At 41.9% G+C, this 13755-nt stretch overlaps 1 protein-coding gene across 1 annotated transcript; it reads left to right on the forward strand.

Moving 5' to 3' along the window:
• Nucleotides 1-87: 87 nt before the first annotated feature.
• tcerg1b (transcription elongation regulator 1b (CA150)) lies at nt 88-13697 on the forward strand. Its single transcript, XM_070916787.1, has 20 exons — nt 88-119; nt 1304-1535; nt 3106-3258; nt 3697-3979; nt 4077-4319; nt 7264-7464; nt 7706-7809; nt 8094-8182; nt 8417-8577; nt 8867-8948; nt 9117-9252; nt 9342-9431; nt 9538-9656; nt 9939-10089; nt 10326-10490; nt 11020-11202; nt 11595-11774; nt 11993-12076; nt 12258-12358; nt 12902-13697. The coding sequence occupies exons 2-20, from the start codon at nt 1305-1307 to the stop codon at nt 13101-13103; spliced, it is 2958 nt and encodes a 985-aa protein (XP_070772888.1). The 5' UTR covers nt 88-119; nt 1304; the 3' UTR covers nt 13104-13697.
• The last annotated feature ends 58 nt before the right edge of the window (nt 13698-13755 follow it).

The raw sequence follows: 13755 nt of genomic DNA on the forward strand, positions 1-13755 counted from the left end.
CGTGTAGCGAATACGAAAAGTAGAAATCACTTAGGGGCGTTTCCAGGAAGAGAGCGGTTACATTTTCCTGTAATGGCGGACCAGACAGAGAGCGAGACTATCGGGTTCAGCGACAACAGGTCAGATAATCGCAAATAAGGTGTTAAAATGAATACCAGCACAGTGTGCTATTAAGCACAAGCCGAGATTTTATGCGATATTGGGCAGCACTGTTTTTGGTCGAGAGGTTGTGATAAACTGTGGTTTTACTTATGAATGTAGCCACGCTAGCTAACTAGCTTCTAGCTAACTAGCCTGTGTTGCCAAGCGGCTTGTCTCTGCTCTCCGCTCGTGGCACGCGGTAAACACAGGCAGTCAGATCAAACACAACCAGACATTTTCCTCTTTCACCTGGCTGCCTACTTCACCAGGCCCGAGTTTGTGTTCAGAAACATCTCCTGTGTTGAGTGTGCGTTCTGTGTACAAATGTTGACGGATAATAGCCAGCTAGCTAAGATGCTACAGTCATTAGTAAGCAGGGGCACATAACTCCGTTCATTCAGTGTTTTGAATGGACTGGCTCCCTATTAGCTTAGTTAGCATTAGACGAGATTCACTGATTGAATGTTTGATTTATTTAGGATCAAAGTACGTACCCTAACATGACCAACAGGATTTCACCATGAAGAATTCAACATTTAAACATGTGGAATAATAAACACTTCAGCGCTACATGACGTACTACACCCAAAGGCTCCTTAGCAAAAACATATCCAAGTCAGTGTGAATGCGTCTTCAAGAACGTATCTCTGCAGCTCGCTTACACTGCATCTTCTACTATAGTAAACATCAATCTGTCTGGGTTGTTAAGCAAGTACCAATGTTAATATTCTTACATTTTTTCATATTGTGAAGTGCAATGATGGTGTCTTAACTAACACTATACAGTAATTACTAAGCCGAATTTCTCCCAGAATGATTTTATGATTTTGAGAATATCAGCTGAAGGAGACTTCATATTATCTCGCACTCTGATGTTATGGCCAACAACATAACAATTTGAAATTTGCCACACCCAAGTAGAGATGGTAATATTTAGGAAAACATCCTATGGTTAGTGTGATAAGTCCTTTTTTACATTTCTTAGCCTTACCTGTAGTTACAGTTACTTTCAAGCATTAGAATTATGTGCTGTTTTGTAGAATGGTTTGATAGAAAATTAGCATGTTAGTTTTGATCAAAGTGGTGATAATAGAGGGTTAATACTGCTTAGTGATCTGCTATTGAACACTGATTGTAACTTGATATTAATTTTGTGTGCTAGAATGGCACAGCAGGCAGTGCGGTTCCGCGGCCCTGCGCCTGCTCCTGCGCCTACCCAGACCCCAGTGTTACGAGGCCCACCACCACTCCTTAGGCCACCGCCACCTCCTTTTGGGATGATGAGGGGACCCCCGCCACGACCCCCATTTGCACGTCCACCCTTTGACCCCAACATGCCGCCCATCCCACCACCAGGAGGCATGCCACCACCCATTGGACCTCCCCATCTACAGGTGACTGTTTCCCATTCTTATTTGACATGCAAGTTTTTCTTTATGCAAGTGTAGGGCTGAACTATTTCAACTTTGCCTGCAGTGAAGGTCTACATAGCATTTATAGAGAGTCAGATAAAGGCTAAAAGAGGCCTGTTGAAGTATTAGCCATCTGTTCAAAAGAGATACTAACAATATTTTAACGTGAACGCTTCAGGTCAGAAAATTCTAGCTGTCTAATAGTGACTTCACTCAATGCATGTTGTATGAAAGCTTCTCCTTGGCCAATTAAGAGAAAAATCATATGAGATAGTGGGGACTGACTTCAGAGAGTTTTCTTCATCTGCAGGTCAGTTCAACCTGCAATAGTTCTTATTTATCATATTTCTGTTTTAAGCGTCATTCTGAGCAATGATTGGGTGATGTGGATCACTATGACTCAAGATTTTGCAGTACCTTTTCTCCTGTGGTAGCTATCTCTTTAATATCTCTGGGTGTAATAGGCCATTGAGGCCACTTCTGAAAATTTAATGAGCAGGACTGCTTTATGGCAACATTGCATTTTTAGATGGTTTTCGCATCAGCGGTCATGAAGCACCTTGTTTTGCGTCTATTTATTTGCCGTAAAACAGACATTCCCATCTTGTTTTTGTATCCAACATGTTCTCAATAGATTGTTTGTTTGTAAAATGTTTGTAAAACAATATCACAGTGCATATTGATATTGATTAAAGCATGACAAGGTTACACATATTATAATAGGCCATAGAAGCCAAAATACTAGGTACTCAGAGTTCACTGATAGGTACACCTTCATCTATACCTCCTCTTGACGCGGGTTAGAGGCTGCTTTGGTGAATTGGCGTTTCTATCAAGGATGGAATTGGAAATTGATTTAATGATACCAATGTTTAAATTACAGCATGGGTCCAACACTCGTTGAGTAGACCGGTGTCATACATGCGTCTCCTCTATGAAAGGGGACAAGGGTGTTACTTGTTCACTGTCCTTTTTATTGTAGTGGTTTCCCACAGTCATTGTAATGCCACAGGGATGATGTCAGTACACTAACTGATATTTGCCTCATTGTTGACTGATGGGTATCTAGGTATTACGTCTTCTGTTCAAAATGATTAGTTAAATACCTTAAAAGCAGAGACGTGATCCACAGTTCTTTTTTGAATTCATATCAATAAGTGGTGCAGCCATCTGGTGGGCAGAGTCTGCAAAGAAATTGACCACAAAGAAAGCTTTGGTCCGCTCTGGCTTGATAGCAGCTGTGCTAGCTCTTTGAAATAGAATCAAGGAGGAATATGACTTTGATTTATAATCTCTTTGGCTACCACCTTCTTCTTAATTCATTCTTAGATGTAGTGTAATTCTCTCTTGAATGAAACAATATTGATGTGCAAACCTTATTTGAATTTCAGAAGTTTAAATAGTCAACTGCTTATCTGACTGGCCACTTTTCTAAACCCAGTGAAGTCACATTTTGTCAGAGAAGGGAGGACTCTAATTGGGTAATTTATATTCCTAGCCCTACTCCTTACAATCAGAAAATATAATGTTGGGTCTCTGTCTTTTGCTGCAGAGACCTCCATTCCTTCCCCCTCCCATGGGGAACCTGCCACCTCCCCCAGGGATGCTGTTTCCTCCTGGGATGCCCCCTGTTCCTGCATCTGGAAACCCTGCACTCAACCCTGCTGAGGAGATCTGGGTAGAGAACAAGACGCCAGAGGGAAAGGTAAGCTGGAGGTCATATGTGAGCACAGAAAGCAAGATAAAAATTGATAAATGATTTTACAGCATTTTAAAATATCAGTATGTTAAAATATAAAAAAGCACAACCATTAAGTCCCAGTTTACAACAGCCTCTTTTAGACAGCGTAAGTATTACAAGGGGTTGTCTGAAGTGTGGCATTTTTAGTCTAAGAGTGAAATATTGTGCCTATTTTAGACTTTTGTAAAACAATTGATACGCAACAAATCTAATGGGGCTAATCACTTGCACTTCAACAGCATTGTCTGTAAATCTAGAAATTTAAACTGCTACGTGCACACACACATACACACACACACACCATCTTCTATATACTGGAAATTTCAATTTGTTGTCTAGCTTTATATTCTAGGTACTGTCCTGAAGTTGCAAGTGTTTTCTTGTCTATTATCCCCTCCACAGGCATATTACTACAATGCTAGGACCAGAGAGTCATCGTGGAGTAAACCAGATGGTGTGAAGATCATCCAGCAGTCTGAACTCAACCCTCTACTTGTAGCGGGGGCCGGCGGGACGGGTGCAAGTGTGGGGGTGACTGTAGCTGCCAGCTCAAGCAGTGTGAACACTACAGCCAGCACAGCAGCAGCAGCCTCTCCCACTCAGGCCCCGTCCACAACCCCCTCCCGCACACTCACCTCCAGTCCAGACTCCACAGCCGCCCCCTCCCCCTCTGTGACCATTGCAGGTAAGTACACAGTCTTATATCAAGCATATACACATGCTCTCACACAAAAGCAAAACAAAAAATATACATTTTTGGTTTTTTTTTTGTTTCCCAAAAGGCGCTGTTGTAGCTGACCTAAACCCTGTTGCCACAGTGACCTCAACTGTTGCTGTGTCTCCAGTCACTGTGGTAACTGTTTCCACGATGCCATCACCTGTTACAGCGGTGCAGACCATGCCACTGCTGCCTGCAGCCCTGCCTCACAGTGTGGCCCAGCCCACCGCAGCCTTACCTGCCTTCCCCCCTGTCATGGTGCCACCTTTCAGGGTGCCCTTGCCGGGCATGCACATCCCTCTACCAGGTAAGAGCAAGAAACTAACCAGCCACAATATCTAGCTGCTGTCACTATGCTACAAACCAGTTGTTTATATATGTGTATATATATGTCTGTAGAACACAAGAGGACATCTATATGATGGTAGATTTGCTGCCCATGTAGCTGGTAGAGTTGACAAACCTTTTAGCAACAACAGAATTTGAATTTACTGGTAAGACTGATACTGAATTCTGACATCCAGGTTGGCAAAATATACAGATTCGCTTAAGTCCAACTCTAACTCTCTCTTTCTCATTAGCAAAGGGCAGAAGTGTGCAAAACATTCAGGTAGCAGCTTCTCATTTTTAGCCAGCACGGACCGTCACTTTAGCTGGTTAAAATGATAATTATTGCCAGCAGCAGATCATATCAGGGATCACTGATTAACAGTAATTCTGAGAGTAACTTGATGACAAAACAAAATGAAACTTGTCGGGTTTGTGTGTCTGTACTCAGCCAAAGATCATTTATGGGGGAAGAAACTCCACTTTACTGTTGCGAGTGGACTGCATTTCTGTAGTTTCAACAAGTGATATGTCTTCACTCTAGCTGATCGCGTCTCCCAGTTAAACTTTCATTCATATCAGACCAATAATTTGCATCAATTTAATAGTTTTGAACCCAAAACCTTTGGTATTTGGATTAAAGAGCTTAAAAAATACGGTGTTATTTCACTATGTCAGGTACATATTTGATCAACATAGCGTCTCCTACTGCTGTATGAATATGAGATTTGGATCAGACTCTGTATCTGCAGATATCTATATTAAAGGACTCCGATTGGGGCATCCCAAGTAGAAAGTATATCTGTATAAATGTTTTGTGACAACTGACATTTAGTTTACAGTCTCTGTAGAAAATCTGACTCAGTATTATGGGTCTAATAACAAAAACTGAGGGGGGCCAACGACTCCAACTCTAGCTGTCATTGGAACACCACAGGAGGGTAGGATTATTTCGTGCAATAGAGAGGTTATACATGTAAATGTCAAAGTGTCTCTAAAAGACTTTCCACTAGATATCTTCTGGTCATGGATAACTCTAGTTAGTTCAGTCAGCACAGATTTGTAAGGCAGCGTTTTCTTTACGGGTCACACAACAAGTCTTGAGTGCACTGGCTTAAATTTAAATGTAGACTAATGTAAATACTCCTGTTAGTCCTCTGTGTTTGCTTCCAAGGTATTTCTGTTGCTTTTCTCTACTCCTCTGTTATGCGTCTTCTTTGATTCCTTATTATTTCTCTCTGTTCCTCATTTTTACATAATTTGATCAAAGAAATCTCATTCGGGTAGTTAATTTTCTGCGTTTATTGTGTTAGTTTTGGACGAGGTGTTTTGCACAATCAGAATTACAATCAGATGGGGCTAGGTCTAGATTAGGGCTGATGGTTATTCAGCTGTCAAATATCAGACTGAGAGCTTCCCGATTGACTTTGAGCTTTGTGGTGTTCCAACATTATGCATTCACTCTTTCAGAGGTGCTTTTTTACATTTTCCTTTCTTCGCATAATTGTAGTAATGGCTTCCAAATAAATTGTAATTTGTAATCCCAATGCACACTGTGCTAATTCCTAACATCTCTAAATACATCACAGTCACATAAACGTCAACAGAGACTGAGTAACTGTTGTAACATGACATTGATGCGAAATCCAAAATCTGGGTGTGTGTTTGTCTGAGTGGGGCCTCACACACAAACTCTTATACACCATGGTAGCTGATGTCTAGTGTCATGCTGTGTTCAACCAGATGCTTGCTTGTCCGTTGTTCTTGCAGGTGTAGCAATGATGCAGATAGTAGGTGCGCCATGTGTAAAGGCAGGCCCCAGCGCCAACGGTAAACACCCAGCCGCTCGCCTCTCAGATCTACAGTAGATGGCATGGTAGTGAATGATGTCTACATGAGTCATATGGTGTATATATGGGAACCCTCAAACACAGGCATGGTGATGAATGCTGTGATCCATCTGGTGTACAGTAGTGAAAATTCCTCCATTCCAACAGACAGAAGCAGAACATACAGCTTGATTGTTTTTAAGGCTCGTTTAAACTCATTTGTGAAGTTACTTACAGACTTCCCATGTTCAGTTTACTGTATTTACTCTGCAAGGCATACAATACACACTTCATCACCAGCATATTTTTAAGATGTTTTACTGGACAGTTAAAACAAAAATATTCAAAGTATTTAGCATTCACTAAATTATGAATGCACTTTGTTTTCGCGTTGTCCTCAGGAATTGGTAGGTACAGTGTAAGACAAATTGTTTTGCTTTGGTAAATGAGAGGACACTTGAAAATTAGCATCTAAATTGTTAGATTGGGCCAAGTTGTTGATGGTTAGGATCAGTCATTTTGAGGTGTGTGGTTGGCGACTGTGAACAAGTTGAGACAGAGACCATCTCTGTTAGGACAATTCCCATAATGCTAGCTGCTGTTGCCTGGTAGTGATTCAGTAGTAGAACAGTCAGGGCTACATGTTGTGGTCATGTTGCTGTTTTCTTTTGGTGTATGTGTGTGTGTGTGCGTGTGTGTGTGTGGTTACTGCTTTGTATGTGGTCTGTGTCTGTGTTTGTTGTCAATCTATTATGTTTCTTGAAGGCTTCCTTAGACTCGAGCAGTTTTTTCCGCATATACACAAATATTCTTTTTTGTTTGATTCACTCACTCATTATTATTAATATTATTAATAATCTACTCTTCTAGATACTTGCAGGGACAGTCCCTTTTAAGTTGCAGTGAATCACTCTTAATGTGGAGCTCTCTGTCTCTGGTTTTGCTAATACATGTATTTGATTACAAATGGGAAAATTGATGTTTAAATTAATGCCTTTTCTAGAGTATAGTCCCCTGTAACTACTATTAGTGGCTCAGACACAAAGATGACTCTCTCAATCATGGTCTGTCACTTTCCTCTTTGAATAATGACAGGCATGCTTCCTGGCATGGGCCCGCCTTTAGTCTCCATGATGCACCCACAGCTGGCTCTCTCAGCAGCCCCTGCCTCCATGGCCGGATCATTGCAGCTCCCCGAGTGGTCAGAGTACAAAACAGCTGATGGGAAAACGTACTACTACAACAACCGAACACTGGAGTCCACCTGGGAGAAACCACAGGCCCTGGTGGAGAAAGGTAGGTACTGCTGACTGATACACATAAACACACAAGCTTTGTCGGTCCTTGACAAGATTTACCAGTGGCACTTGTTATGACTGATAATTAGCAGGTTTATGCGCAGCCTTCATAAAGCATTGATGGAAACTGACCTGACCTGGCCTGGCAAGCTGCATTTGCTGACTACACTACTTCTACACCACTTTTAGTTATCTCACAGTTTATGTGTGGGTGCCTTTTTTCTCCTCTCTGTCTTCAGAAAAAGAAGCAGAAAAGCTCAAAGAGCGTCTGGCCCAGGAGGAAGCTGAGGCAATGGAGATGGAGGATGAAGACAACAAAGCTGAAAACACTAATGAGAAGGAGGTATGTTAACAGTAGAATTACCTGTCTCACATTTTAAATTTCAAATGTGCTTTGTTGTTATGACAATAATTAAGTATAGTATTGTCAAAGCATGTTGTAAAAGGGTTACATTATTTATAATATTTCAGAATGCAAGAAATGCTATACACTGTGCAATATGAATACTTCACATAGTATACATAATTATATTCAATTAAAGGCAAATAAATCATAAAAAATCAAGATGATATAGTTAAACAGTATGAATGTAATAGTAATGAAGAGAACTGATTATCTTTATCAAGGAGCCTAAAGAAGAAGAGATGACAGAGGAGGAAAAAGCAGCTCAGAAAGCCAGGCCTATAGCCACCAACCCTATCCCTGGCACGCCATGGTACACACACCACATCACTGCCCACACTATCTGTCCACTCCACTTTAATGCAGTTAATCTAATGCATTATTTTTCTCTCTTCTAATCTCTGTGTGTGTGTGTGTGTGTGTGTGTGTGTGTGTGTGTGTGTGTGTGTGTGTGTGTGTGTGTGTGTGTGTGTGTGTGTGTGTGTGTGTGTGTGTGTGTGTGTGTGTGTGTGTGTGTGTGTGTGTGCGGGTGTGTATGTCTTATCAGGTGTGTGGTATGGACGGGCGACGATCGTGTGTTCTTTTACAACCCGACAACGCGGCTGTCCATGTGGGACCGACCCGAGGAGCTGGTTGGTCGAGCTGATGTTGACAAACACATCCAAGAGCCGCCGCACAAGAGAGGCCTGGAGGACGGCAAGAAGACAGGTGTGGACAAACGCGTTCACAATAATGAGATTTAAGCTAATTGCTTGTTTAGTAGCGCTGATGACTTGAAGTAATTGCATGTTCACAGTCACAAAACCACTGCCCGAAGAAACGCAGGTGCACCAATGATTTTTATACTGAGAACGGCATTTTTATGTTTTATGTTAAGGGCACAGTCTGTGATCCAGATGTAAACAAAAATCACAATCATAAGACTGGCGCTATCACTCTTAGATGCTGTAAGCTACAGTGTGTTGTATTTATTTTGTGTCTGTGTGTCTGTGCACAGGTGTCAATAAGGAGGAGCCTGAATTGACTATTGCTACTGAAGAGAATCAGGATGAGGAGCCAACCAAAGCCAAAAAGAGGAAGTAAGTCATGCACGTCTCCCTTTACTTAGTGCTCTAGTACTACAAAACTTTAAGGAGTCATCATATCTCTTTAAAAAATATGTTGTCTATCTTCTTGTCAATTTTCTATTTCGTCTCTCCCTTCTCATTTGTAATTCTGTCCTGACCTTTGTGGTTTCGCCCTCACAGGAAGGAGGAGGTGAAGGAAGCTGACTCGGAGAAGGAAGCAGCCATGGAGGCAGAGCTCAGAGCTGCCAGAGAACGAGCTATAGTGCCGCTAGAGGCCCGGATGACCCAGTTCAGAGAAATGCTGCTGGAGAGAGGGGTAACACAAATTTTATTTAAGTTACTATATATTTTAAAAACTAAGCATAGCTGTGTGTCTAATGCCAGTGTTGTCTGTCTTACATGTAGGTGTCTGCATTCTCGACTTGGGACAAGGAGCTTCATAAGATTGTTTTTGACCCACGTTACCTTCTGCTCAACCCAAAAGAGAGGAAACAGGTTAAATTTCCTTTCTCATGTGTTCCTCTCTCTCACTGTTTTGTGCCATGTGCTGGTCTTTTTTAAAAATCAATAAGTCATAGTAAAGTGATCATGTCCACTTTAGGTGTTTGATCAGTATGTGAAGACGCGAGCAGAGGAGGAGAGGAAGGAGAAGAAGAACAAACTGATGCAGGCCAAAGACGAGTTCAGGAGGATGATGGAGGAGGCGAAGCTCACAGCGAGGTAAAGAGACAGGGCTGCTGTTCTACTGGTAGTCGGTGATTAGTGTTTAAAAGCTCAATATCTTTGGCTTGAAACACAAGATTCTATATTGTGTCAATAGGCTTTTGTTGTTTTCTTTATGAGCAAAGTAAAAGAGAACAGATTATTTTACAATCCCTTTCTCGATTTGGGCCTTTACTCGCAATATTAATAATTGAATTAATATGAAGAGACTATTTCATGATTTCGTAAGTGTTCACTTCACTTTGTAAAAAGTTGAAACTGCAATGTTTTTTTTCACAGAACAACGTTTAGTGAATTTGCAGTGAAGCACGGCCGAGATCCGCGATTTAAGACCATAGAGAAGATGAAGGACAGGGAGGCTATCTTCATTGAATTCATCACCGCTATGAGGAAGAGAGAGAAAGAGGACTCCAAGTCCAGAGGAGAGAAGGTATCACTCACAATCAAATAACTGTGATCAGTATCTTTCTCTAGAACAAGATTGTGGTGTTTTTTTTAGGTCAATTGACCACGAGTCGAGACCTCTGCAGGGTTTTATTCCCTGATGATGTGCCTTAGAGCAAGTTAGTGAGGTTCTACCATCAGCAGGGGTCCTGCTCTCCTGCTGACCATGGCTATTGGACAGATTTCTAAATAACTATGATATGTGTGTGTGTTTGCTCCCAGGTGAAGCAAGACTTCTTTGATCTCCTAAGTGAGCAGCACATAGAGGGAGGCCAGCGGTGGAGCAAAGTGAAAGAAAGGCTAGAGACTGATTCACGTTACAAGGCTGTGGAGAGCTCTGCACTCAGAGAAGAACTTTTCAAACAGTACATGGAAAAACAAGCCAAGGTAGGAGCAGTTCTCTGTATGAAAGATGACGGCGTCAACATGTATGTGCTAGTGATATCTGATCTGCGTGAGAGTAGCTGTGAAGTTGTTGTTCAGTGTTGAACTGAACATTGCTTTCTACCTTCGTACATTTCTATGTTTAATGAAAGTTTTTCATGATTTATGTCTTATTATCAGGGTTGTCTAATGTACAGGCCAATATGGTAGATTTCTTCTCCATGCGATTACTCATTGTGGAATTGAGTATATTACACAACTACTCGTGTGTAAAACATGAGAATCAACATCCCTAGTATAAATAAACCATGGATGTGTACGTAACTAATGTGCATGTGTGTGCAGTTCTTGTGATTGATTTACATTAAAGATCAGGAGAAGCATTAAGTAAGGTTCATTCCAGCCCATTGATAACTTTGTTGCTACTAACTAACCAACCCTGATTTACAGCTCTGATTTCGAGCATAGTCCTCATTGTCGGCATCACATAACAAATGAAACTGACGCAGACCACGCGTTTCATCCTCCACAGAACGTGGACATCGATAAGGAGCGAGAGTTGGAGCGTCAGGCTCGCATCGAGGCCAGTCTCAGAGAGAGGGAGCGGGAGGTGCAGAAGGCCCGATCAGAACAGACCAAAGAGATTGACCGAGAAAGGGAGCAGCACAAGAGGGAGGAGGCCATCCAGCATTTCAAAGCTCTCATGTCTGACATGGTGAGATGCTCTGCAGCTTTATTTCTTTATTTCCCCATGAAACTCTCTGTAATGTGATAAAGCAAATGCATCATGTTAGAATTTTCATCAAGTCCTAATCTATTTGCGTCACTTTTCACAAGATTTGATATGTAAAATGGGGTAACAAGTAACAACTGATTCAAGCCATTCGGACAAGGCATAGTTGTATGTCTGTTTTTCCCCGGCAGACACAAATCAGATTTTACAGCCACGATTGTGACTACAGGGATAATCATAGGATGTTTAAGAGCACTTTCTGAACATTTGACAAATGTATGTTGGTGGGAGCACAAGACTAAGTGGTACTCTGAACCCATGGAGCATTAAATGATATTTCCTCTTAATTTGTTGTTTGTTTATTCATTCCTCAGGTACGGTCTTCAGATGCAACGTGGTCAGACACTCGTCGTAACCTGCGGAAGGACCATCGCTGGGAGTCAGCGTCACTGCTGGAGAGAGAGGAGAAGGAGAAGCTGTTTAATGAACACGTAGAAGCACTGGCCAAGAAGAAGAAAGAACATTTCAGGCAGCTGCTGGACGAGACCAGCATGGTGAGAAGTAAAAACATGAAGTTACGAAGGTGACAACAACAGGAAAAGTTTCCAGTCTGTAAAAAGAGATTCATGTTGTCTCCATTTGCTTTTACACATGGGCACATATAACCAGTGTGGCTAGAAGGAAAACAACTCTACTTATGTGCTTTATCAATTATTTTGATCGACTTGCTTCATTTTATAAGCTTATTGACAGATTTTTTTGTTTGTTGTAGATCACTCTGACGACCTCATGGAAGGAGGTGAAGAAGGTTATCAAGGAGGACCCACGCTGTATTAAGTTCTCCTCCAGTGACAGAGTAAGACTTTTAATGAGTAAACTCCTGCCTATGTTATTTTGCTTGTATGATTCTAAAATGATAGAAGATTATTAATCTAATTTACAGGAGTTTTGTGACTTTAGTGATGGGTTAAGACATACTGTAGTTACACTGCAAGAAACCAACCCTTGGTGTCTGATGTGTAAATCTGTGTTCGTAGAAGAGACAGCGGGAGTTTGAAGACTACATCAAAGACAAGTACATCACAGCCAAAGCTGACTTCAGGACCCTGCTCAAGGAGACAAAGTTCATCACATACAGGTCTGTATACTCTCTGTGACATACTAGATAGGCACAATCAAAACAATTAAACATTAAAAATACTACACATTGTTTTGATGCACATATATTCACTATACATAATCTGATACAATTGCATGCAAAGTATCTACAAGCAACTCCACTTGTCATAGTCCATTATTTTCCCACTCCTTCAGATACAGGTTCAGTTAATTTTCCACTATTTTAAGCAGAATGTGAGACAAACATTTGAAAAGTATACATAAAATGGATGAAATCTGCCCTTATTTTCATTTTTGGGGATTTAATAACTTTGGTAAATGATTGGAAAATTCATTGACAAGTAGCATTTGAGTCGAGAGAAGTTGCAGATATGTAGATTCTCAGGATTTGATGGTGATACATTTGACACACATCTGGTGTCCCTTAGAGACTGTCTGAGATATGTTTTTAAACTCTTGACCGTCAACATATTTGAGTTATGAAGAGATTTTATTGCAAGGAAAATCTGACAGTAGAAACCAAAATCTGAACGGCAGCTGTGGTACTTAAATCTTCCCCCAGGTCGAGAAAGCTGATCCAGGAGTCAGAGCAGCATCTGAAGGATGTGGAAAAGATCCTTCAGAACGACAAGCGGTACCTCGTTCTGGAGTGTGTACCCGAGGAGCGCAGGAAGCTCATCATGTTCTACATCGAAGACCTAGACCGCCGTGGGCCACCACCTCCCCCCACCGCCTCTGAGCCCACCCGACGCTCTACCAAGTGACCAAACCCATCATCTTCTCGGCCGGTGCCCTTCTCTTCCTTGCCCTCCCTTTGGCCAGAGCATGACCGCCCCCAACACCCCCTGAACCCCGCCTTCCAGGCCCACGGCTGGCCTAGCAGTGTTATTGCTGGGGGTCATGTTGCTTAGAGATGTACCATAGAGATGAACGGTTAAGGTCTCTGTGTTATGTCGCCTCCTAGCCCTGAAATAGCCCTGCATTTAAGGCAACAGCGGGGAACAGAGGTTACCTAATCTCAAGGTGACCCTTGACCCCTCACCTCTGACTGATCACATTAGAGGGATAGTGATAAGGCTGCTGCCCGAGCAGCCACAGGGGTGTAAGATAGTTGATGTAAATGAAGTTGAGTGTGTGTGAGAATGCGGCTGTGTGTGGTGCGTGCGTGCGTGCGTGCATGCATGAGTGAGTGTGTGTGCGCGCATGTGTCTGAGGCGTCCTTAAGCCTTACTGCTCCACTGTGCCAGTCATTGTTTCAGCGGCTCAGTGTGAATGTTAGTTTCTGCTCAGTGGTTTACTCCGATGTCGCAGCAGTTTCTCTGTTGAATGAAATAAAAGCAACTTCCACTGTTTTTCAATATTTTGTCCTGTGGATTTTTCTTTGTACATTAACATTTCACATACACTTTAGTTGTA

This window comes from Enoplosus armatus, chromosome 13 (genome assembly GCF_043641665.1).
Source record: "Enoplosus armatus isolate fEnoArm2 chromosome 13, fEnoArm2.hap1, whole genome shotgun sequence".
Lineage (NCBI taxonomy): Eukaryota > Metazoa > Chordata > Actinopteri > Centrarchiformes > Enoplosidae > Enoplosus > Enoplosus armatus.

Excerpts from the sequence above, each read along its gene's own strand:
- tcerg1b (XM_070916787.1), top strand. The coding sequence starts at position 1,305 with ATGGCACAGCAGGCAGTGCGGTTCCGCGGCCCTGCGCCTGCTCCTGCG. Across the intron at positions 10,491-11,019 it reads ACATGGAAAAACAAGCCAAG|AACGTGGACATCGATAAGGA; the intron begins GTAGGAGCAGTT and ends CATCCTCCACAG. Across the intron at positions 12,077-12,257 it reads AGTTCTCCTCCAGTGACAGA|AAGAGACAGCGGGAGTTTGA; the intron begins GTAAGACTTTTA and ends CTGTGTTCGTAG.